Source organism: Sinohyriopsis cumingii, chromosome 12, assembly GCF_028554795.1.
Source record: "Sinohyriopsis cumingii isolate HCF-2022 chromosome 12, ASM2855479v2, whole genome shotgun sequence".
Classification (NCBI taxonomy): domain Eukaryota; kingdom Metazoa; phylum Mollusca; class Bivalvia; order Unionida; family Unionidae; genus Sinohyriopsis; species Sinohyriopsis cumingii.
In genome coordinates, this window is record NC_142972.1 from 54775300 (window position 1) to 54801472 (window position 26173).

Genomic DNA, 26173 nt, shown 5'->3' on the forward strand with positions numbered 1-26173 from the left:
ACACACCCTTTCGGCCATGAGTCCAGCATGCTAACAAATGAGCCACAATGGCCCTTGCTTCTGTTAGTTACCTCGCACAACATGAAGGAAGGCACAATGTGTTTCTTCTATAGTCAAAAGAAAAAAATACAAACGGCTATTTCACTAATACCTACTGTTAAAACACACTGAAAATAATATCGGATACCCTAAGTAAATTAGTCTAAAAATTACATGCTCTAACAAAAAAAAAAATAAAAAAAAATAATGATGCAGTAGAATTCCTACCATGCTTAAAAGCTAATCTCTCATGTAACTGAATTTAGATTCAAACTAGTTCTTATAATCAATATTATGGCACTTTTCAGAAAATATTTCTGAAATGAAACTTCAGTAGGGGACTAGTTTGGCATCATAATGTTCTTCATCTGCCTGAATTACTCTAAATCACATTTTTTTGCAAAATTAAAATTAAAATGATGAACTTCTGTAGGGACTAGTTTGGCATCATAATGTCCATCAGCTCATATTAATATTCAATTAATTTTGCAACACATTTATAATATATATATTTACATTCAGGATTTCCATTAATTTTTCATTTTTTGTATGTCTTGTACTTGGCTGGAAATTCTCAAGTCACCTACTTCAAGCACACAATCCCTAAAGTAAATAAAACAAGAATTCCTCAATAGGACTAACAAACTGGCAACAAAGAATTTCCACCGCCATTGAGATTATTCAGCAATATTATGATTTTCAAATCAGAATATCTGGTTTATATATCAAATGTTAGATACACACAATTTTCATTTAGAACAAAGTACAGATCAGTCAAACTGCTTTGTTGAAATCCCATGTCAACATGATCGTCCATTCAAGAGGATTAGTGACAATGAGCTTTTCAAAACGGCCTTTGTGCGCATCACTGGCACCATTTTTGTAAGGAGACTCATTTGGGAGAAGCTGAGATAATATTTTTATGATGGCCACCATGATAAACAAAAATTGAGTTAAACTTGGCACTGTTTTCATTTGGAACCAGCTAGACGCCTTAACAACTCTTCGGATGAAAAACCCATGTCATTTGAGAGCAGTTACAAGATTTTCAAGGTTACCACCATGGCAGCCAGACTGGATGGATGTGCAAATGGCACCCTTTTTATTTAGGACCAACTAAACAAGCATGTCTCCTGATGAAAACCCATGCTGATATGACCATCCATCCATTCAGGAAGAGTTAAGACTGCCATATTGGACATCCGATTGGGTGTGTGTGATTTAGATTTTTAACATAGGTTTAACAATTTTTATAGTGACATCTTGCACTGGGGCATCATGCTGCAGACATGTAGCATCATGTCCCACCCAGTCACATTATCCTGACATCAGGCCTACCAGTCCTAACACTAACCTCTTAATGCTGAGTACCAAGCGAGGCAGCTGTTAGTACCATTTGTATAGGACATCAGATTGTAACCATTCTTATTTAGGACCAATTAGATATCTTAGTCTTTTATGTTGATATGACCATCCACTCACACATGCAGCAATGTGAGTTTCAAGATGGCCCCTGTGGCGGCCATAATGGACATCAGGCTGGCACCCTGTTCATTTATAATGAACTTGACATCATAAAAAGTCTTCTACCGAAAATTCCATGTCAGTATGGCATTCAATTTAGTAGAAGAAGCAATAACAAAATGTTTATGATGGCTGTAATGGCCATATTGGATGTCACATCAGCACCATGTTCATTTGCTAAGAAAACTTTGTACATTTGAGCACTGCTTTTTCAGGGTTCATAAAGACTTAGTGATATTTTTTCCTAGACCTTTTCACAAGTTTTCAAGGAGTAATTTTTTAATCAAGTATTCTTTCAACAGATTTTTTTTAAACCAAGTACTCTTTTAAAAGAAGATTTAGTGTGGAGAGTCATAAACTTTGGTGTTGCAGTCCAGACTGAAATAGATGCAGAATTTTTTTTCCAGCTTTTGCAAACAATACAAACTGAAAGCAAAACTGACTAGAATAGTTCACATCTGATAATTTTGACATCATATCATTACATTTACATGTTTACTCATTCACAAAGAATTCTTCCTCCGTTACTAGATATGTGCTTTTCTAGACAGCATACTAAAGGAAAAAAATCTGAGGATTCCAAATGATAGAAACAGACCGTTTCCTGTTTGTCTTGATGTAACAGGTGTTATGTTTATCTATATTGCCTCTTAACTTACAGTACATGACTGTAGATTGCAATGATTTATAAACAAGTTTTAATATCAATATTAATAATAAACCTGTTTACGAGTATGGAGAACTTTCTAGCTGGATAATTAAGTTATGTGTCAGAGTACTGTGATGTAAGTCGAATGTGGTAAGTAGTGAGGTTTGTCATGTAGAAATGAACTGCACCTTAGTGTCATAGTGGAGCTGTGGGGTTGTGTGTGTGTGTATGTGTGTGTGCATATATATATATATACAGCAGACCCCCTTATAAATGGCACCCCTGACCAGCAGCCACCCATTTTTTATTGCCAGAATCCCTCAGTACCAACAAGTTTGTGTTCAAAAGTACCCCTCAAGAAGGCCACACCTCTAATGTGACCAGCAGTCAGCATATTGGTGCAAAAACGTAAAATATACCTTTCACAAGCAGTATCATTTTATTTAATATATTTCCAGAACCAATATTTAATTATACGGTATGGTAAGTAATCTGATTATGTTTACAGATGTCTGTTTCCTGATGTCAGGTTTTCATTACTTAAAGTGTTGTATAAGGTACATATACAATTATGGTTATTATTATATCATTAATGTGGGCGTTTACAGGAAACAGGGTCAACAATGTTGTGATAGAGTTTTGGGCGTCACATAGTGGCTGAGTTGTTTTCTTTGATGATTATGACCCAGTGTAACTGTCAGGATCATAACATGGTCAGCATAGGCTAAATATAGATTATGTGGATTAATACACGGAGAGAAATTAACCTTGAACAAAACATGGTACCAGATGAAGACAGAAAAATCATGTGACAGTACATGTATAAATTCCTTTACAAACAAGGCATTTTGTTGACTACAAATGTTTTGTCTGCATAATTAAGTTACAGAACTGAACAATTAGCAACACAGGAATAAATCACTATAAAACTTTAACATGTCATCAGATAAATGGAGAATTAATACTTTAGAAGAAAAAGTAAAAGTTATTCGAGTTAATGACAATGGGGATAGTTCAAGAGTTCTTGCCGAAAAATTAAGAAGAATATCCTGCAGCAGTGGGAAAATGGAGTAAATGGAAAGAGATGCCAAGCAATCTATGTATCAAGATTTAAATTACATTTTTGAATGGTTTTGCTATGTGCATGTCAACAATAACCTACTTGCATTTCATGTTTAAGAATAACAGCTCTTAATTTATGTTGACTTGAAATAAGTCAGTTCTTAAGACAAGAACCTTTAGTTGTTGTTGTTGTTGTAGGGTTTAACGCCATTTTTCAGCACAAGATAGGCTATACATGGCGGCCAGTATAATTGGTGGAGGAAGAACCCTGGAAAACCCCGGGAAGAACCACCAACCCACAGAACCTTTAGTAAGTGGTGCTACTTTTAAATGAAGACATTAAATGCTTTGAAGTTATCTGTAGCTTTCTTACTTACACCTCTCCCTCGATAACTTGCGCACATCTGGGTCCAAAAACATAGATCGCACTATAAGCGAGAATGTGAGTTACCATGGGACCTCCAAAAAATCCGCTAGACATCCAGACAACCACGGGGTTTGGTGGGGGAACTGAGCTGTTTAATGACTGAATCCTTGTTTTATAATCATGTTGAGAATAATTGTCAGTAAAGAGCTTTTTCTGATTAAGTTGTTCGTTATTCTGTATAAATTATATTTATTTTCAAAATGTCCAACATCTGAAAGATCAATAACATGATTCCAACTGGTTTCAATGATAAACACGGTATGAGAAAACATTCATGTATTATGTCAAGGCTTTTGTTTTGTTGATTAGTCTGGTTCCCGGAGTGGTGTGTATAGTATCTTGTGAAACAAGGAATCAAAGAAGCAGGGAACCAGACTAAATGTTGATACACTACCAAACAAGATTCCCTTTTATATTAAAAAACCAACAAATGCAACATTTCGTGAGACAATCATCGTCAAAACTCAATTTCTGAATTGTTCAATAAGTGAAATATTGATGCCAATATTTCATTACAAGTAACAGTGAAACGTCTTATTATCCTTGTGGATATCTCTACGTGCAAATTCAGGAATTCACTGAAGCTCATTTTTCCCACAACAGTCTGTAGCTGTGAAACAAATCTCTTTATTTTATGAAGAACTCGTTTTGATTGGTTGCCTTATCTTTAATCACAGTGATGACTGAGTAATGATTAAAGGTAGTTTAATTAGATTACATACACAATAACATTTATAACAGTGTTCGACTGATCAACTGAAATGAGCTACCTTACATACGACTGGGGCCGCTGATTCTTATGCATGTAGGATTTGTATGCCTTTTAACTTTTTTGTTTATTCCACTTCCTTTATTGGATTCAAAAGTCGTAATTAACATGATAATAGAAAAGGGGTCCAGCTATTTATTTAGTGCAAGAATACAACAAATGCTTCCGCTAGTCCAATATCAAAACACATTCAGCACTTAATTAGGTTCTCAGAGAAACGCTCGTGGACATAGCTTTTATGGTAGTTCGACACATTTTACATTAAACTACAAGAGGACATATTGTATTTATGATGATTACACTTAAAAGGAACTAAAAGATAGAACTAGAACACAAATTCCATGACTTTTAAGTTGATATTTCATAATGTTGATCAAAATTTCCAGGTCCTATCTACCGTTTTCGATGATAAAACGAGCGATATATAAAAGTTTCAGTTACCAATTTTGATAGTGATTTTCCTCAAGTTCGACAAATAGGGATATATCTTTTGGCATTTTCTGGCTTAAAAAATGGGATCCACACATGACCCCACATTATAAGTGGATTCACAAGTTATCAGGGTGCGAGCTGTCGAGGGAGTGGTGTACGATGATAAACTTGTCACAAATAGTCTCCCTCTGGAAAGGCCACCCATCTTATACAGCCACTTTCCACCTGCAGAAGGGGCGGCTGTATAAGAGGGGAACGTACATATGTACTAATATATATATATATAGAGAGAGATATGAGCAATTACATTCATCCAAATTTGGATTCCTATTTCCTAAATTTTTGTTTTAATAACAGTCTGCAGATGTGTTTAATGTTGTTTTTAGCTATAATCTGAGAGGAAACATTATTTAAATTATATACTGGAATTACAAAGTGCTCATCAAGACTGCTGGCACTTTAGTACATTCAAGGCTATTGGTATATCAGCAGATTCAGATCTGGAATTTATTTTGGGACCTGTGATAGAACTTTTAGTATAATTTGGGATTTAGTTTACAACACTGTAAGTTCCTCTTAAAATGCAATTTTTTAACTTAGAGAATTAAATCATTTAAATTTTACCAAACTTGTTGGTTTTGCTTTTCTATTATTAGTTCAAGACCAAAATGTCATAATAACATTCAGGTGTCAACAGTTGAAGTTGGGCATGTAGTATGCTGAAATGTGTTAAATGTAACCATACACATTATAGTAACAATTTATCTTATGAATACTACTGACTGACGATAAGTCAAAAAAAAAAATTCTGGTGAGGATTTAATAATACACAGTTTATATTAGCAGACCTTTCCATACTTTTACAGCAAAAAAATGCATATTCCAAAGAAAATAATGGGGACACATACATTGTGTTGCACATTTTCAACAATTTTTTTTAATTTATCAAAGATTGTATGTATGATTGTGCCATTCTAAGCATATACATCAACTGTATGAAAATATGTGTAGCAGTCTGCAGACTTTGATCATAGTTTTTACATGAAATCATAGTTACACTTACTCTCTGTATGCTGCATTTTTTCTTTCCTTCGGAATGTCAAACAGCTGATCAAATGTGGCAAGATATGTAAGGTAGTCAATTTTCTGAAAAATAAGTATGAAATAATTGAGCAAAATTCTATGGTGTTTATTATTATTATTATTATTAACATCAACACCACAACGATAAATGCTTTTGTCATGGTTATCATTGTTTTATGACCTTACAGAGACCAGACTTTTTATATGTTGCTCAGACATATTAGTTAATAAAAATTTGTAGGGCATCTACATTGTACACTATGTACTAGATTTTTACAATTGTTAGGACATAGGAAAATTTTACGACTTGTTTTGATTTGACCCAAATGCACAGGTGGCTAACACATCATTGGCATTTTTAATTGTCCATTAGTACAACTAGACTAAATTTGAAGAAGTATGGGCTGGCGTTCTTGGGAGTGAACGAAATCTATGGCTGGCATGCAGAGTATCTTGCCCTCCTGCCTCTCTTGGACATCATATAACGGCGGAAATGTGGAACAATTTCCACCCGCCTAAAGCTTGGTGTCCCGATGTGATGCCATCGATACGACCAATCACAATGGGTGTTACATACTGCTTGGGTCGACACCTAGTACAGTCAATAAAAGACTGAAATCAGCTCTTTGTTAACATGAGTGTGTGTTGGGCCCATTCCCACTCATGAAAGCCCTTCATTCAGGTCGTGAGAGACATATAGTCCTACGACCCGACGGTCGTTAGGGGCATAGAGTCCTATGACCTGACGTCTAAATTAGCAGTGCTCCTTGAGCATATAAACGCCTGGGGGATGTGGCACTAATTCCTTCCCCCAGGAACATTTAGCATCCCACTGTGCAGGAATAAACCCGTCGCACATGCCCTTCTGGACACATGCAACATAAATCCAAGTAATCAATCAATCAATCATCATGACTTGAGTAGCAGTGGCATTAAAAAAATGTATTCATGGAATACAGATGCCCCACCAGTGCCTAAAAGGATCTGCATGACTTAGGAAGTGGCAAACAAAGGACAGATGGACAGGGATAATGTTATGTGCAATATCACCTTTTTGAGTGGTTTTAAAAAATGAAACCATGTAATTGTCCTATTAATTGGGTTTTACCTGCAAAAATCAGAACATTCATTTTGTGCTTTTTGTATCTCATTATACTTATTAGGAATGATTTTGTTAGCTGTAATTGTACCAAAGACACAAAAAAGCTTGTCAGTGTGAAAGTCTCCATTTAATTGCATCCAATTACAAAATATTAAAATTATGATCAAGCACATTCATGTCTTATGCTTTATTTATATACTCATATGACCATTTTAACAAGGCCATGCTTATAGCAAAGTGCATGAAGACGTGGAATAAACAGCCATAATAATCAACAACTATCTGGCATTTTGCTTACCAATGTACATTTTCATCCCCTTCTTCCCAACCCAAAGCATTACCTCAAGAAGATGGGATGAAAATTCTAAACCATTTTCTCAGGGCTCTAAACCAATGTTAATCACATTACAGTCATAAGGTTAATATTTTCTATGTGGTTGACACTACCCATATTTGCATATGCAATAATCCATGTCTACAAAGGCAAGATCAAATCCCTTTTCCTTCTAAAGTTTCCTTTTTCATATTTTTACAATCAATGATTCTAATTCATGCCTTATTTTTCAGGGTTAACTACTTAAAGAAAAAGTATAATGTCAAAAAAACTAAATAATGAGAACACAGAAAGACACACACAAACAAATGAAATGCAACTGTTTATAAGTGGGATGGGAAGAGACAGAACATCACAACTACTCCCATCAAAACAAATATACAGCATCTCAGGAAATGTTGATCCCTACTAACACACCCATGCTGACAGACTAGCTATTACAAATACAAATTAACAATTTTGCAAGTTGATGTCCAGATACCACTGTCTTCGATCTATCAAGCACAGACTCAATAGGAAGCAACTCCTTCTCAGATATAATGCAACTATGAAGTTGATAAATATTTTATGCAAAAATCTGGGGGAAAGGCAAATTATGTGGAACATGAAGGTGGCGCTGTACAGTTTCATATTTTGCACAGGGTTTGAATCTTAAAGAAAAAGAATTTCCCTGAGTTTCCTCACTGGTTATACTGGCTATTTAAAAAAGACCTTGTATATCTTAGGTATTGCTGAAAGAACCTTTAATTCCACTTATTTTGGTATATGATTGATGGTTGTAATATGGGTTATAGAGTATAGTGCTTGGCCTTACTCCAGATGTGCACCTTTCAAAAAGACTTCCTGAACTTAGAGGTAAATTGTATAAAAAAAGAGCCAATAACTATTTTTACATTTTATATTTGGTACTTCATTCACTGCACTTTCAAAAGCTGATAACATACTTTAGACAACTTCAGGCTGATATTTGGAGCACAAGGGAGCAGTCATTTTAGTTAGCTGTGTGCCCAGATCATTTACAATTTCTAAAAGTACAATATCCAAAGAAAAGTCAGCCACATTCCATTAAAGTAGTTTAGAGGTATGCCAACATTCTCTCCACTGTGCAAGTATTAAATGCAAACAACTTCACCTTATGTAAGTCACTCTCCCAAATGTACATAATAACTGGTGAGTGCCCCCAAAACAACAATTTTAGCTCCTGTATCCTTGACCTTTGGACTCAAGAATCAAGCTGACGTGGTACAATGGTGAACACTTAAAAAGTTAAATGTTTTACTAAGTCTTGACATTCTGCATTCTCTTGAACACATTCAATGAGTTTTTAGACAAATTCATGAGGTTTGGCACAAATTCAAGTAGCTTTCAAGGCAAACACCCAGAATTCAATAATTTTTCAAGGTTGTAAAATCCATAGATTGACAAACTATGGCCAATGAAACCTGACTTTAATAACACCTTTCAGCTCCAGTGATTTTGACGATGGACACTTTGGCATTAAAATCAATAGCCTTTTGCCTACATCAATAGGTAAGCCAAACGAGGTTTGAGAAAAAAAAATCCACAGTAAAACTAAAGTAATGTTGCAGAAATCAACTTGTTTACGAACAGACAAACTGACCTTCAGCTAACTAGATGAACAAAGGCATAAAAAACAAACCTCCATTCCTTTCAAGTTGAGAAATCTTTCATAACATTCATGCAAGTCAAGGTACTTTCCATAGCCCTCCTCATCTGTGAAGTCGGCCAGATCTAGAGAAAACAAAATAATATATGTATTTTTTTAATACCTCTCATAGAATTTGATTACTAATAAGCAGCTGATATGGAACTGGCATAAACAAGGGCTAACTTTCCATGTAAGTAAAGGAAGTTACTCCATTCACAGCCAGCCTTGCATATACAACATTATTTTGTACAGCATTACGGTACTTTGTAACTTGTCTCACTACAGGATGCAAGTCTTCAATTCTGGAGAATTTTTTTTTTTTCATGAAGGTAATGCTAGAAGTGGAAAACTGGTGAAACATTTTGCTCATTTTCAGTTTGCTTTCTTCTTAAATGGCCTCCTGTTCTCTTATATGTACCCACAGTTCTTAAAGAATGGGATTCCAGACTCATATTCTCATGCTCTTGCTCTAAATACTAAAACATTACCAGTCTATGACTTTAATTAAAGAAAGAACCTGAGAACCTTCAGAATTTTTTCTCTTATTACCCTTAAAAGACTAACAACGTTTCATGACACAGATGCACCCAAACAACCTCTGCATTTTGTATGATAGGCCAGTTAAATTTTGTTAGATGAAATTACTGAATTCAGCATAAATCAAAAGGTAGAACCTAATATCCAGACACAAACCTACATACATCTGAGTAAACCTAAGCTCCAAGAGACAATGTAAGTATACTTTCACCGTGACAAGATGAGTAACACTAAAAATAATTGATAAGATCAATAAGCTACGGTAGTAATTCAACCAGAATATATAACAAATATATCATCACTGAAAAGCAAATGATGTAAGAATAACATCAACCTAGTTTAATAATTGACTCAACATATGTTTAGCAACTAAACGAGAGCATGTATTGTTGTTCTTGTTGTGGGGTTTAACGCCATTTTTCAGCACACGATAGGCTATGCATGGCGGCCAGTATTAATGGTGGAGGAAGAACCCGGGAAAACCCCGGGAAGAACCACCAACCCACGAGAAGCTACCGGTAAGTTTTCTCACATACCCACATTGGCCGAATCCTAGAATCGAACCCACGCAGGCAGAGGTGAGATTGCAGTGATCTGTAACGGACAGCGCGTTAGACCACTCAGCCACTCGGGGCCCCACAGACATGTATTATTCGAAGCAATAAGAAATTACAATGGCTTTGATACATTTGAATATATACTTCAACAAAATACATTATTTACATGCAAAATAACAGAACAGCAATACTGAGGGTGAGAACTGATGACAACTGTATATTTGTCTGCAGACTACTATATTTTCAAGTCATTTAAAAAATTCATGGAACATAGAATGGATTTTCCTAAAAAGAGATTATTGGCCAAAAAGTATGAACACTTCATAATTATATGCTGCTGAAATATACACTGCATACAGACTATGCTATAATAGTACACTGAGATAATGACATATTGCACATAAAGTTATATGTTGTGGGAAAAAAAATGAACATATAAAAAAAATAATAGAATTCACTTAAAGTAAACTTTCTGAGATTTTATATTTTGTATTTTTATCTATTTTGCAATGAAATGTGTGCAGATTATTGCAAAACTTTAGTCTTCATCCTGTATAATATCAAACGATATATATGAAAGTGCATATAAAATTCAGACTGAATATGCACTTTAACCCCAACTTAACACATCATGTTGTTGTTGTTGTTGTAGGGTTTAACACCAATTTTCAGCACACGATAGGCTATACATGGTGGACAGTATTAATGGTGGAGGAAGAACCTGAGAAATCCCCAGAGAAGATCCACCGACCCTCGAGAAGCTAATGGCAAGCTTTCTCACATACCCACATTGGCTGAATCTGAGACTTGAACCCATGCAGACATAGGTGAGATGGCAGTGATCTGTAATGGAGAGCACTTTAGACCACTTGGCTACTCGGGGCCCCAACACATCATTTAATTAAGTAATAGATCATTTGTACGTAAGTGGAGGTGTCAGAAAAAAATTCCATTAAAATTAGTTTAGAATTAATAGCCCACAAAATTATACAGCAATATCACAGCAAAATTTAGGCTATCAAACATTATACTATAACTGTAAATTGAAGCAATAGACCAATTGGGCAATATTTGAAAATATTAATCTCGCACTATCTAGCAAAATCTCAAAATTTCACAACAAAAAGATCAATGTTTGGAGATTTAAAAACAATCAAAATGTTGGATCATGAAAACTATATCAAATTTAGCCTAGAGGTTTTATAATGCTTAACCATGAAACATTTAGAAGAAATCTTAAGTCTATCAAATGGTCACATTAGTCTCAGTTCAGTGGACAAATGGTCCATGCTTTCATTAGTGGGAAAACGGGCATTTCTCAGATAAATAAAAGAATGTGAGTGTAATGTTGACATTCAGCATTTCACCATTTGTTGCGGCTTTCCAAAATTGACATGAGATTTTAACAACTTTAAAAAAATTACCAGAAACTAATTTCCATCAGATTTAGTAAAGAAAACAAAAAGGTTTAACTCCTTAGTGATAAAATGAACAAATAAAATGTGCATATGTATTTTTCGCTTAAGGGCAAGTCAGTGACCTTCCTTGTGCAAATGCAAAAGTGATTGTTGTTGTTCTAGGGTTTAACACCATTTTTCAACACAAGATAGGCTATACATGGCAGCCAGTATAACTGGTGGAGGAAGAACCTGGAAAACCCAGGGAAGAACCACTGACCAGCGAGAAGCTACTGACAGGCTTTCCCACAGACCCAAGCTAGTCAACCATTGGACTTGAACCCACACAGACAGAAGTGAGATGATAGTGATCCGGAACGGTGAGCGCTTTAGACCACTCGGCCACTCTGGGCCCCCAAATGCGATTGCATCCATGAAATAGAATATAATACTCGAACTATAGTAGAATGTTATTTTAAATTAAAATTGCCCATGTTTAGATAATTATCGGACTCAGATCCAGGATTCTGAAAAGGAGTTTATTAATATTAGTCTGTTAGCCAGAGACAAGGAGTTATCACCATGGACAAAAACCTGTACAAAAGTACAGTGTATTAATCCAGTGTGCAAAAATGGTATTAAGAAGTTTAAATAAAAATAATTCTATCTGATTTGTTTTTAAATTTGAATGAAAGCAGTGCTAAAAAAATCAGCCCAACACTCAGACCCCTCTATTTTCAGGTCAGGACTCTCCTAAGTGAGGTGGCTATCAACCTTATTTAAAAAAATTAAATTTGCGAGAGAAGACCTCAATCATGGTGATGAAATGTAGAAATTTAATTTGATGATGTTGAAAAACTTGTAAATTATTAATATTTATTCCCATGTATTCCCCTTACCCTTATGAAGATCATCTACTTATCATACTTCTATCAAAAGCTGTAAACTATGTGATAAAAATCAACTCTTCAGACCCATATATTGTGAAATGGGTCTATTCTTTTGAGAAAGACACATCCACTACGACAAAAATCCTAACTGCATGAGCTGAAATGTATGCTCGTGTTCCTTGTTTATTGAAAGTCAGTTTTTGACAGCATATGCAAAAAGAAAAATGGAAGTAGATCAATAAAACAGAAAATAACAGTGTAGGAGACTAGTGGTGACAGCCCAGATTTCACACCAAAGTATCAGCTGACTGTCAGTCAAATAAATGACATAAACATAAAGTGATTTACCAAACTGAAAAATTTATCTGGAACACAATGAAAGCCAAACGGAGAACTAGGTACATACAATATTGATTTAAACTCATCTCATAAGCCTTCTTGTAGTTCCTAGGGGCAAAGTGAGTAATGTTTGTGCCCTCTTCCAGATACATCATATCTGATTTACAGATTCTCAGCTTGTGCTTGAGTTGCTCGCTCAAAGGTTTTGAGAACATGGTACTAAGACTCTCAGTAACAAAACCACCGTTGTCTCAGCACTAGCTTAATGCTAGACTTATGGAACACAGTCCATACAGTAGCATAGCTATCCAAGCACTAGCTTAATGCTAGTCATATGTAACACAGTCCATACAGTAGCATAGCTATCCAAGCACTAGCTTAATGCTAGACTTATGGAACACAGTCCATACAGTAGCATAGCTATCCAAGCACTAGCTTAATGCTAGTCTTATGGAACACAGTCCATACAGTAGCACTAGCTTAATGCTAGTCTTATGGTACACAGTCCATATAGTAGTGCTGCTATCCTAGCACTAGCTTAATGCTAGTCTTATGGAACACAGTCCATACAGTAGCACTAGCTTAATGCTAGTCTTATGGAACACAGTCCATACAGTAGCACTAGCTTAATGCTAGTCTTATAGAACACAGTCTATATAGTAGTGCTGCTATCCTAGTCTTATGGAACACAGTCCATACAGTAGCACTAGCTTAATGCTAGTCTTATAGAACACAGTCTATATAGTAGTGCTGCTATCCTAGTCTTATGGAACACAGTCCATACAGTAGCATTGCTATCCTAGCACTAGCTTAATGCTAGCCTTATGGAACACAGTCCATACAGTAGCATTGCTATCCTAGCACTAGCTTAATGCTAGCCTTATGGAACAAAGTCCATACAGTAGCACTGCTATCCAGCACTAGCTTAATGCTAGCCTTATGAAACACAGTCCATACAGTAGCATTGCTATCCTAGCACTAGCTTAATGCTAGCCTTATGGAACAAAGTCCATACAGTAGCACTGCTATCCAGCACTAGCTTAATGCTAGTCTTATAGAACACATTCCATACAGTAGTACTGCTATCCAGCACTAGCTTAATGCTAGCCTTATGGAACACAGCCCAGACCTCTCAGAAATGATATTAAATAGATTCCAAAGAGAATTTAAAAAATTCTCAAAGACTACTTACTTGTGAATTCATCTGAGGCACTCTCTCTAAGTTTATTCATTTCATCAAACTCAACAGACATTGGGATGCTTATCTGAAATGGAAATCAAACTTTATTTACTGGGTGGGATGGGGAAGAAAGTGTTAAGGGATTTAGGATTACTAAATAACATTCATATTCATATTAAAAAATCATCAGCATAAGAATAGAACTACCTTGGGTTTGTGAGTCTAAACATTTCTTTCTCCTGAGCAAAAAAGGTCAGTTCTTTCTGCCTGAGCACAAAATAAAAATTCATTTGGCCTGGGCATAACATAAAAATTCTTTTTGTTTGATTATAAAAAGTAAATTTCTTTTGCTTGAGCATAAAATATCAAATAAGCTATGTTCATCTAAGTCATAAACTATGACACCCTGTGTTTGAAGCAGCCACCATAAGGATGCTTTTGCTATAACATGACACTGATAATTGAAAATTTTACAAATTTTGTAAATGTTTGGATCACATGACAGGAAAGCTGACATTATCAGCAGGCAATGATTCAAGGGAATTGTCAATTCATTTATTTTTATGGGTCTAAATTTGTCATGGTTTTGTTGCAATAAGTGTCAGGACTTACATTCCTAGATTTAAGACAGAGCCCTTTAATTTCTACACAATGTCCTGGATTTAAGACAGAGCCCTTTAATTTGTACACAATGTCCTGGATTTAAGACAGAGCCCTTTAATTTCTACACAATGTCCTGGATTTAAGACAGAGCCCTTTAATTTCTACACAATGTCCTGGATTAGAGAGAGCCCTTTAATTTCTACACAATGTCCTGGATTTAAGACAGAGCCCTTTAATTTCTACACAGTGTCCTGGATTTAAGACAGAACCCTTTAATTTCTACACAATGTCCTGGATTTAAGACAAAGCCCTTTAATTTCGACAAAATGAATAATTGTCTTTAAATTTCACGGTTGTAACAACCATGAAATCAATGAAAACTGCAACCTCATGAGAAAAAGGTAAATTTATAGTAAACAATAAAGTAAAACAACTGTCCACAAGCAAACTAAACAATTTGTTTAACTATTCTGTTTAATTTATGAAATATTAAAACTGAAAAATACTTAAGTATTTTGATCTAGAGTTCTAAAAAACATCAATTTGCATATATGAAATTACCTCATTGGGATGCTTCCTGTGAAAGTCCTTAATATGTTTCAGTCTTGAGTAGAATTCAGCAAATTCATTCGGCCCAGACAAAGCTTGCACTTCTTCTTTTCTCATTCTAAAAAAAATAAGCAGCATTTCATTCTGTCAGTTCTAAGTCTTTCATTTAAGGAAACCTTAGGTTTCAAGCTTGCATTTTAAATTCAAATCTGTCTATACAAAACAGACTGAACCTCACATTACATTCAAACATTTTCTCATCATATTACAAAAGAAAATCTGCTTCAACTCCGGATGGACTAGTGAAATTTTGCGTTACCCAGCATGGAACTAGCAGACTGCATGATATATTTTACCAGGTAGTGGAAAAACCTGGCTGGGCTGGTTACCCACACCTCCCTGATATATATATATATATATATATATATATATATATATATATATATATATATATATATATATATATATATCAACCACAGAAGAACAAACACATGCATGGACTGACAATAACATAACATATAGTATTATGTAGAAAGGGAACAGATTATGCTACAGCTAATGCAAAACCCATGGTGGAGTTGGACTTTAAAACTCACCCATCCTTGTCTTCATAAAGATCCTTTAGCTCGGTTGTACTCTCAAGGTATCTCTGAAAAAGAGAAAAAATAACTGTTTCATATACTCGAGAAAAATTATCTACAATTATTATAGTATTAAATGATCATGGTTGGGTTTTTATTGAAGTGTAAATCTGACCTACCTGATAATCAATCACAAAGTAAATAAAGTTAGATGGACTTTATAATAACTTTGTGAGTGATTAGGCATCAATTTACACTTCATTATGTACCCAACAATGATCATTTAATCCATATAATTCCAGTTTTATGCACCTTTCTGTCATCAAATCAGTGGATTTCATCTACATAGCATTTAATTGTTGGCAACAAGTGGTTTTCTTTCCTTTCACTCTTCAATCTGCACCATGATACTTGGCTCTGTCTGGGCTAGCCAAAGACCATCAATTCACATAGTATTATAGACAGGACAGTTTGTTTGAGTGAGTCACGAGGTATAATATTTTTGACAGGCTATTTGCTTTTTTCAACATTAAGTGTACATCCTGAAAGTTTTTGAAGTAATAAATTCATTACATACAGCTGGATAGTAATATTAATTTCATTTAAATATTGTGATCAATGTAGAAGATACAGAACAGGACTTTTAAAAGGTCTAACACAAAATCTAAATATTGTTGCTGCTGCTGCCATCATGAAGGTGACACAATGCAATTCAATGGGGAGACAATTCTATCACTTTCATCACCGAGATACAAGTCACTGATGTCAATATCAGGTTGATGTGTATCGTCATCAACCTTAAACAAGCTGAAGTATTGATGTAATTACACTGTCAAATTTGTTTACTATATGCAGAACAAAGTAAAATCTTCAGTACAGCCAATCATTAAGATACATGTACAGTATTTACAAAAACATCCTTCAGTTTATATAATTAAAAAAAAGAAATATCCAGATTACTTACTCATGCCTTCTCTTATCATAATGCATTCTTTATGGTCCAATATGGCTGATCATAGTAAGTCCTCTCTCATTATAACACATTAGCTTAGTCCAATTTTGCTGGCCACATTGTGCACCAGATCATGGTAGAGTCACCCTCTCAAGATAATGCATTAACTGTAGCCTGTTACTACCTGTCACAATGTTTATTTGATAATGGCACAGCCCATCCTTATTACAATACATTAGTTGGAGTCTAATAATGCCACTCACAGTGGGTAATGGATCATGGTAAAGCATGCCTTCACGATGATACATTGGTTGGGAGTCCAACTTTGCTGGTCACATTAATACCTGAGCATAGTACAGCCCTCCATCATCAGATCACAAAGTAGAAGCCCATTATTCCTGGACAGAATGTATACTGGAGCATAGTAGAATACAATTACAGTGCATTAGTTGGGAGTCAAATATTGCTGGTCACATTTTTGTATACCTAAAAAAGGTAGAGACCTTCCTTATTTCAACAGAACACATTACTTGGAATATACAATTGCTGGTAACATTGTACCTGATCATGATACAGCCCTCTTTTTGTTATAATGCATTAGTTAGAGTCCATTATTCCTGGTAATATTGTGTTTTTGCAAGATATTGTTTCAAAAAGGGATATAAAGCAGTGTTTCCCTTTACGCACATTTGTGTGTCAGGGACGCACGCTGGAGAACATTGACGCACACATTTCGTTACCGTGCATTTTTTTTTTTACGCAAAGGATTTTCATAATATGATCATGATTTATTTAATACCCAATGCATTGGACGATGGATGGCATCGTATATACTTCGCGTATAGGCACTGACTAGTTCCCCGCTTTGTTTGCTTCCTGCCTTGCGCTCCTCTATTCGTATAGCAAAGTGCAACACATAGCTTCCCCTAATCTCGCGATTTCCATAGAGCTCAGCAAGCTGTTCTAGATATTTAACATCAAGGCTCGTTGCACTAGAAGGTGATCTCCAGATTAAAACATCATGCACTAAAAAGCATTAGCAAAGAAAGTGAAAGAAGCAGAACACAAAAGAGTAACTGTGGATCTATCTTTAATGAAAAATGGAGAAAATTATTCCCTTGACTGGAATATTCATTATGATTACTGGTGTGACTTCTGATCGGGTGATTGCAAAGACTGCAAAAGTGAATAATCCTTTCATGACAGGATTTTAAAAATTTTAAAAATAGGCCATTGTTCGCCATAAGATATCTGGAGAACACATTATAACCTAAGACATTATTTCACAACAAAGAAATCAGTAAACTTGCAGAGACAAATGCGTTATTTGGATTACAAAGTCAGCGGGTCATTGCAGATTTTTTGGGTTTTTAACTTTTACTGCAATAAAAGAAAGATCTTAAAGTTCAAGTGTAACTTATTAGAAAGAAGATGAATCAGTATCCTCCTTGATATTTGGATAAATGTGTTCTAGGACGAAGTACAATGAAACCTATGATAGAACACATTTGATGATAGGCAGTAAATTAACTCCCATTTGGTTAAAAAGATTTATTTGGCTTTTTGTATTGGCTTATATGTAATGTGTTGGGCTATAATATTGTTGAGGAGGCTGTTAAAAGTACAACTTTAAAAGAAAAATGAACTAATGAAATTAATCTTTGAATGGACAATGCATTTGTTTGTTAACTGTGCATGTTGGTATATTTGTATGTTTAGAGAAAGAGAGAGAGAGAGTATGTTGTGCAAGTTGCAATATCCTATTTCAAGCTGAAAAAGTAGGAGTTGTATGAAAATTTGTCAGTACTTTTGAATAAAAACTCATCGGTGCCAAGGGATTCTGGCTGTAAGAAGCAGGCGGCCGCTCGTCGTGGGGGCTTCAAGAGGGGAATACTCTATTTCTGTTCATATAAGGCAGAGGAAGGAAACAAAGTCACAATAAGAGCAACGTCAGCCTTTGCTATTATAATTTATGCAGTGCATTCCACCGGAGGCAAATTACCAAACAGATCAAACTGATGTGTATTCCTACAGCTATTTCCAAAGTTATTTTATGACCTGATGGAAATGGCCACTTTATGTTCTGATCAGAAAAATATAGTCTCATCAATGGTAAAGACCTAAGCCAATCAAATGCAAGATCACCTCATTAATATGCACAGATCTCACTTATTACATGGCCTACGAATATAAAAACATTATTTTTAAATTAGTTGCATGGAATTAATCATCCTTATGGCCCTCTATCATTTTTGCATATTTTCATACATACTGAAGAAACAGAAATGTGACTCTTAATTCTTTCTAGTGGATCAAAATACACACAAGGTACAGCAATACTCTGCCAATGAAAATCCATATACTCTTTACTATATGTTCCAATCCCATAAACTGTGGAAAAAGTCGTAAACTGAGTAAAATAAAATATAAATAGAAGCATATATAAAGAAAACAGCAGCAAATTTAATTGCTTTTGTAAATTTGAGCAAGGCATAATTAAAACCCTAAACACAAACTGTAAACTACTTTCAGTGTCCTCTGCCAACACAAAATGTTGGTGCCACCAAGGTCATAGCATAAGGTCTCAAGTACTTCACACAAACAAGCTAAGAAAGCTTCTTGGATAATGGGGAAACAGTAACAGCAGTTCTGCTGTGTCAGTCATTAGAGATGGTTCAGAGTGAAACTGACAACAAACTCTTCTACAAATCGTTGCACATGGTACATGTACTTCAAATTAATTCCATAGCTCCAGTCTTTCTGACATAACCTGATGTATAGCTAATATGAATACAATATTTCACCATAAATCATAAATTGTAAGATACTTACGTCCAACAGCAGCTTCATTCTATGGTCCGAGTTGATTTGCTCCCTGGCCTTAAAAAAAAAAGAAGAGACAAAACTATGAGATTCAAAAGAAACAAAAATTTCCAGAATGGAAAATTTGATTATTCTTGAAGCAACATAGCAACCTTGTAAGAATTACATGTTGGAACTAGTTGCCAAGAAGTCTTAAGATTGCAAATTGTAACCAAAGCTCAGCTCTGTAACTGTATTGGTTCTGAATGTGGATGAGTTGGTGGAACATAAAACATACTGCAAGAGTCATGGGTTTATACAAGTGAGGGAAACAGGACATCAGATTAGTAGATTTTAAAATTATGATCGTTAAACCAGCTTCTAAGCTTGCATTTTGATTAGATCAGCTAGTAAATTGATCATGTGCTCTAACATTGCAGCAATTAAATGCATAACTGGGAAAAGAAGGGCTGTAAATGCTATTTATATGGACTTTAGGCAGACGATGGGCAAGCTTAGAAACTTCTGGATGATATTACAAACGTTAAATTTACTGGACAAACAACTGCATGCCATGACAGTGACACCTGGTGAGTGTGTTTAAGTCTTTGATATGGCTTGGCAGGGGTTCAAACCTGCTACCTACCACAAGGCAAACACACTAACCATTCTGGCTAAAAGGGCAGTTGACATCAAACTGAAGGGTTCATTACCAAAGGCCTTCACTGATAACAATGGTATTAAAATCTTCAATTAGCAAGCGAGCTAACACATAATGGACCGATTTCAGGATCCTGCAGAGCCTCTATAGCTTCACTTTCAAATAGTTTATTTGACATCTTGGTGTGGCCACACTCCCTAAATGAACTTGCTGTGTAAGGGAATGAAGCTGCTGGTTCCATGTATGCTTCTTTCCAAATGTTTTGCCTCAGGATATCAGATTGAGTATTCGTAATCAAAGGAAGAATCTAAAAGCAAGAGAGTCTATGCAAAGTCATGTTACTCAATGGTGGTTCTCTCTCAGCTTCTTTAAACCACATATAGTAAATGCATGTGAAGACCATGGTAGAATTGCTCTTTACAATTTCACCTTCCACAGCCAAATGTTAAATGCTATTTTCTTCAATGAAACAGATTAAAACCCATTTGCAGTACACAAAGTCAGACAAATCAAATCAGTCAGACAAGGATTGTTGCCAATGGACCTAGTTAAATGACTTTTGAGCCAACATAAAATATACATGCATTTGTTAAACAAAGACCCTATACCAAAACACTTCATTCATAGACAAACAGTGGAGTTCTCAGTCTGAACAACAACCTGGTGCAAGCCAATCTCAGCTAGAGTCAGCTGATGTACACTTTCATGGGTCAGTAAGGTCAGAAAGAAAGTGAAGTTCACCACAGCTTAAAATCAGTGTAATCTTCAACAATATGTGTGAACTGATGTGTTTGTAACAATTCAGCTTTTCCAAAGCTAAGTTTTTGTTCATTTTCATTGCCAAAACAATGACTCGCCACAATAAAGAAACAAATTAGTGTGGGAAAATGGTCTGGCATTCATCAAAGGTATGCTAGTAAGCCAAACTTTGGATATGCATACAAAGTCGAATGCCTGAGCTAAACATCAGTAGCAAATTTATTATGCTACGTGAAATGTAGTTTGAAATATCAGCGTCTATTCTTAAATAGGTCATGTGAGAAAGGAAAGAAGGGTCCTCTCTTGTAGTTATTATATAGTACATGACAGGTAAATTATAAGCAACGATATGAGCCCCTGTTTGCTGGACTCGTCTCAGTAGGATGGGACGAAAATGAAGCTGGACGATCTTTCACTTTGTTATCACACTTCCACCTGACCTGTCGCTACCATATTTGCAATTATCCAGACAGAGCAACATATGTTGTTTTACAGTCAAGCGTGTATGTATCAGTGTATTATTTAGATGTAGATTTCATCGCAATAGTGTCTTCATGTGTATACCACCATGTCTGCGCAATGATATGACATTCCTGTAAACATTGGATCATATGTTGTTTTTGGCCAAATATCCAATTTGTATCAAGAAAGAACGATCATCCTTTTATTAAGGAAGTGATATTCATGAACTGTACAAAAATATCACATATTTCACCCCTAATTGCATATGAAAACGTGATTTCTAAATGTCAACATGAAGACCCATTCCATGACTGTCTTTAACATGTTACCCCGAAAATCCTGTTTAGTATGAATCTTTTAGAATCATAAAATAAATACGTTATATAAAAGATGGAAATGTATACCTTAAAATAAGACTGCACTTTAAACCATGTTTCCAATTCTGCAAGATGTCCCACACATACAAAAATCATCTGCTGTGCAACATGTCAACTTGCCACTAGAATGGGATTCTCAAGAAATTTCCCGGCTTATAGCCTGTTTCTAAATTCTTTAGTAATTTTGTTTCCATAAGCGAGAAGTTGTAAACAAAACACATTACATCCTATTCATTGTTGGTTCTCATCCATATGATTGCTTATTTTTTTAAATAAAATGTTGGACTTTACTAAAAAAAATTTACAGTTTAGTTTACTTAATATTTCCAGCCATTTAATGGCATTGTTACGTTGAATTTTGTAAAACCAGCTAAAAACCTGACCTAATTACTCGGCCGAAATGCTGACAGAAACAGTTCAAAGTAATATATTTCATTTCCGTAGCCCGATGGATAAATATTACATCTTTTCAAAGCTATACACAGAATAGGACGAAATATCGCGAGTCATGAAAACACTGGAGTGGTATCCCGCGTGTCCAAAATTAATATTTATTTTGAACAGAATATTCTGGTGACAATTGCCTCTTTTCAGATGGTAAGCATTGTAGTATTTTATTTTCGTCAATCGGTCGAATTCGGTATGCATTTTGCTTCAATATTGGTGACGGAAACCTTAGGTGCCCAGAAATGCCCGACAGCATTGTATATAACGAAAACACGTTACATGCGATCATTGTCAAACTTCTCACTTTCTGTACACTTACCGTTTTTACTGGATGCAGTCTTTCCTTCTTCATGGTATCCATCAACCTCTCCCTCTCCTCATGATAACGTCTTTGTTGCTCAAGAAGTGTTTCCATTTATTTAAAGTTGCATTTAAAGACAAGTAGGATTAAATTGAATCCAACATACGGGCCTTTGAAGAGGTAAAGTCAGCAAACAAATACGAAACTCAACGTACCGTATACGTCGGTCTTGATAACACTAAAATTTTTGGAATAAGATACACTTGTTTTTGGTCAATATATATCTTTAAAAATTCAATTAAATTAGAAGAAAAATAACCCCTATAATTAGGTGGTAGAAAAAAAAAGAAATACAGGATTTTAATGTTTTAGCTATATGGACTAGCTTTAGCTTCTATGTTATAAGACCTCGTGGCGCAACGGTAGCGCGTCTGACTCCAGATCAGAAGGTTGCGTGTTCGAATCACGTCGGGGTCAAAGATTTTTATATCATTTTTAATTACCCGATCTCTTCATTGTAAAGTAGTCCAGTCTGCAACTGCACGTGCTATCACCTAACATCATTACTACATTATTAGATGTTTAATGAAGTCATTGGCATGTAATATATGTATTTATCCCATACTCCCTTTACTTCACATACATTGTGTAGTTTCATAATTTTGATATGACAGCTTGTTAAAATATCACTTATGCAATTATGATTGATCCAAATAAGTCCATGAAATTCTTACACATTATTCTCTTTACTGATCGGCTGCAATCATGGGAATTTTTCCATAATAATTAATAATAATAATAATGAGGACTTTGTATAGCGCCTAATCTTTAGAAGCTCTAAGCCCTTTACAACATTAGACAACAACTATAACATAAAAAACATATAATGATATGATTACAAAAAACAAACACCATGAAATTAGAAAACGTTAAAAAAAAAAACATGCTGAAAATATACCTCGCCTTCTGGAACCATTTCTTCTAAGAAGTACTACCAATATAATCGCCACCATTCTTCAAATTTATTGATCAAAGGGAATTTGGAAAAAAGATAACGTTTGTCTCAGTATGGCAAATTTACTCCACAGGGGCTCACTACACCATGTATAACTATCATGCGATGAAAAATGGCTTTAAACCCCAAACAGGAAGAAGAACAATAGCAAAGAAAACTTAACTTACTGTGACATCACACAGAATTTGCACTGGACATTGTGTTGAAAAATGATTTTTTCTGAATTAAAATTTACATTTATAAGAAAGAACAGATGCTCTTTGATTTATAAAAAAAATGTTTAAAAATACTTTTAGATGTTAATTGATATAGAACTGTGGCTGGGACTATTTTTTACAAGCAACAAAATTAATTTTTGTTCTTTCTTTGTACACTATTTTTCCATTAAAATAAAAATTCTGTCATATAAAGAATCTCAAATGGGTAATGATTTAGTATTAAATATATGAAATTCATTGAACAATGACCAACATTTGCTTGCCAAAGCTGGACATCTATTAAACTCATTTCATAAAATCAATATTAAATCATTACCCATTTGAGATTTAGGGATATACAAACTTTATAAAAGTCAGCTGATGGGAAAACTGAACTTGCCCATGAAACATCTGAGCTTGCCACAAGCATAATATCCCAACATGAATAAAACTGTAAGTTCTAATATGGTAAATATCAAGGAAATAATATATATAGATATGCAGTTTGTAAAGAGTTAAATAGAATGCAGATATATAGTTGAAGAAGCAAAAAGCAGCCAGGTATAGTATACAGACAGATGAAGAGATTGGTATAAAAAAAGAATTTTTAAATATCTTTATTTTTGAGAGAGAAATAGAGACAGAGAATTAAATCATGACTGTTTTTAATGGTTTATTTGTACTCAAAACATAAGGATTTGCAAACACTTATTTTATTCATTTATCAAAGAATGATCAATTAGTCACCTTTAAATTGATGACATGCATTAAAATGTCTGAGAATCCGACTTTTGAGAATGATTTGAGAACACTTATTTTTGTCCTTTTAACTTTTTGCACAGCAGGATGCATCACGCCTACTGTAATTATTACATAAACAACCTATCATAAATGACACCTGTAGGTGCTACATTTTCCTAACACCAATCATGCTGACCATGACACTGATGAAAAGATGGAAATGACACAGCCTATAATAGATGAAAGAAACAGTAGCAAGACTGTTGTTGTTGTTATAAGGTTTAACGCCATTTCTCAGCACAAGATAGGTTACAAATGGCGGCCAGTGTAAATGGTGAAGAAGAACCAGGCAAAACCCCAGAATGAACCACCGACCCAAAAGAAGCTACTGGCAAATATGTGTATTGTGGTGAGATCAATGGGTATACAACTTGTAGAACTGAACATGACCATGTGTCAGTAAGTTTGGTAGTACCAGGTTACTGTATTTAATATTCAATAAAATCCCAGTATCCTTCACTCAATTTTGTGGCTAGTTCATTACAAAACAGAGCTTGCCTGAACCAAATCTAAGCTTGTTCTGGGAATCAGGCAAGTGGATTTTGTGTGTGTGTGTGTGTGTGTGTGTGTGTGTGTGTGTATGTATGTATGTATGTATGTATATATATATATATATATATATATATATATATATATATATATATATATATATATATATATATATATATATATATATATATATATATATATATATATATATATATATATATATTCCTATTCCTTGTACTGGTAGATCTAATGGAATAATAAATGTCATTTGTAAATGGCACTGTGGTGACATTTATGCACTATACAAATCTCTGACACAAAATCCGACTGATGACATAGCTGCCTGAAAATGCTACTGTACACTAGACAATGACATTTTATGTTTGTTTATATAAGTTAAATTTGTGCATACCCGATGAACAAGTTCATGATAAGAAATATAAGCCAATTTTGACATCTGTCTCTTTTGAATATATTTCAGATGTTATACTGTTGTGCAAATATTTCCACATATGTTTTACTGCAACTTGCATGTAACAGAAAGAAAAATTGATACATCTGTTGGTCAATATTATTTTGTAATACAGAGCCACAAATATTGGTGCAAATTTCTTCATTGATTTGTGAACAAAGGTCAGAACCAATGTAGGTTTTCCTTTATTCACAAGCAAACATTTAAAAGTAGTAATAATCATCGTATATAAAGTAAACCTAAAGCTAAGTTTGAGTTTACCCTTATAAGGATTGTAACTTGGATTTAAATCAATATCATATGAAAATTATTTTCTGTATGGAATACAATACACATTAAATTGCTGCCCCTGGAAGTCACACTTAATAGTGACTGTAATAGTGCATAAGTACCACCTTATTTTGAGAATATCGCAGAGTACAGTACCACTGTACTGTAAGACATTGAGTATAGCACCACATTATTGTGAAACTGTCACAGAGTAATGTACAACCTTATTGTGAGACTCTAGTCTGATAGAGTATAGTACCACCACATTGTTAGACTCTCAGAATATAGTACCACCTTCTTGTAAGACTGTCATAGATTATAGCACCACCTTATTGTGAGACTGTCACATTGCATAATACTACCTCACTGTGAGACTATCATAGAGTATAGTACCACCTTACTGTAAGAATGCCATAGAGTATAGTATCACATTAGTGTAAAAATG

The 26173-nt window shown here is 34.8% G+C and overlaps 1 protein-coding gene and 1 non-coding gene across 2 annotated transcripts in view; one reads left to right on the forward strand and one right to left on the reverse strand.

Annotated features, from left to right (window-relative positions):
* LOC149786480 (splicing factor 3A subunit 3-like) overlaps nt 1-22665 on the reverse strand; it is a 46090-nt gene extending 23425 nt beyond the window's left edge. The window contains exons 1-7 of the mRNA XM_089976936.1: nt 22503-22665; nt 19508-19555; nt 15739-15791; nt 15155-15260; nt 14003-14075; nt 9082-9173; nt 5966-6048 (exon numbers count right to left, since the gene is read on the reverse strand). Of these exons, the coding sequence (XP_089833062.1) occupies nt 5966-6048; nt 9082-9173; nt 14003-14075; nt 15155-15260; nt 15739-15791; nt 19508-19555; nt 22503-22598 (551 nt within the window). The 5' untranslated portion in view covers nt 22599-22665. The remainder of the gene's footprint in view (nt 1-5965; nt 6049-9081; nt 9174-14002; nt 14076-15154; nt 15261-15738; nt 15792-19507; nt 19556-22502) is intronic.
* Nucleotides 22666-22889: 224 nt separating this feature from the next.
* On the forward strand, nt 22890-22961 carry Trnaw-cca (transfer RNA tryptophan (anticodon CCA)). The gene has a single exon. It is a non-coding gene; the product is annotated as a tRNA-Trp (tRNA).
* Nucleotides 22962-26173: the final 3212 nt, after the last annotated feature.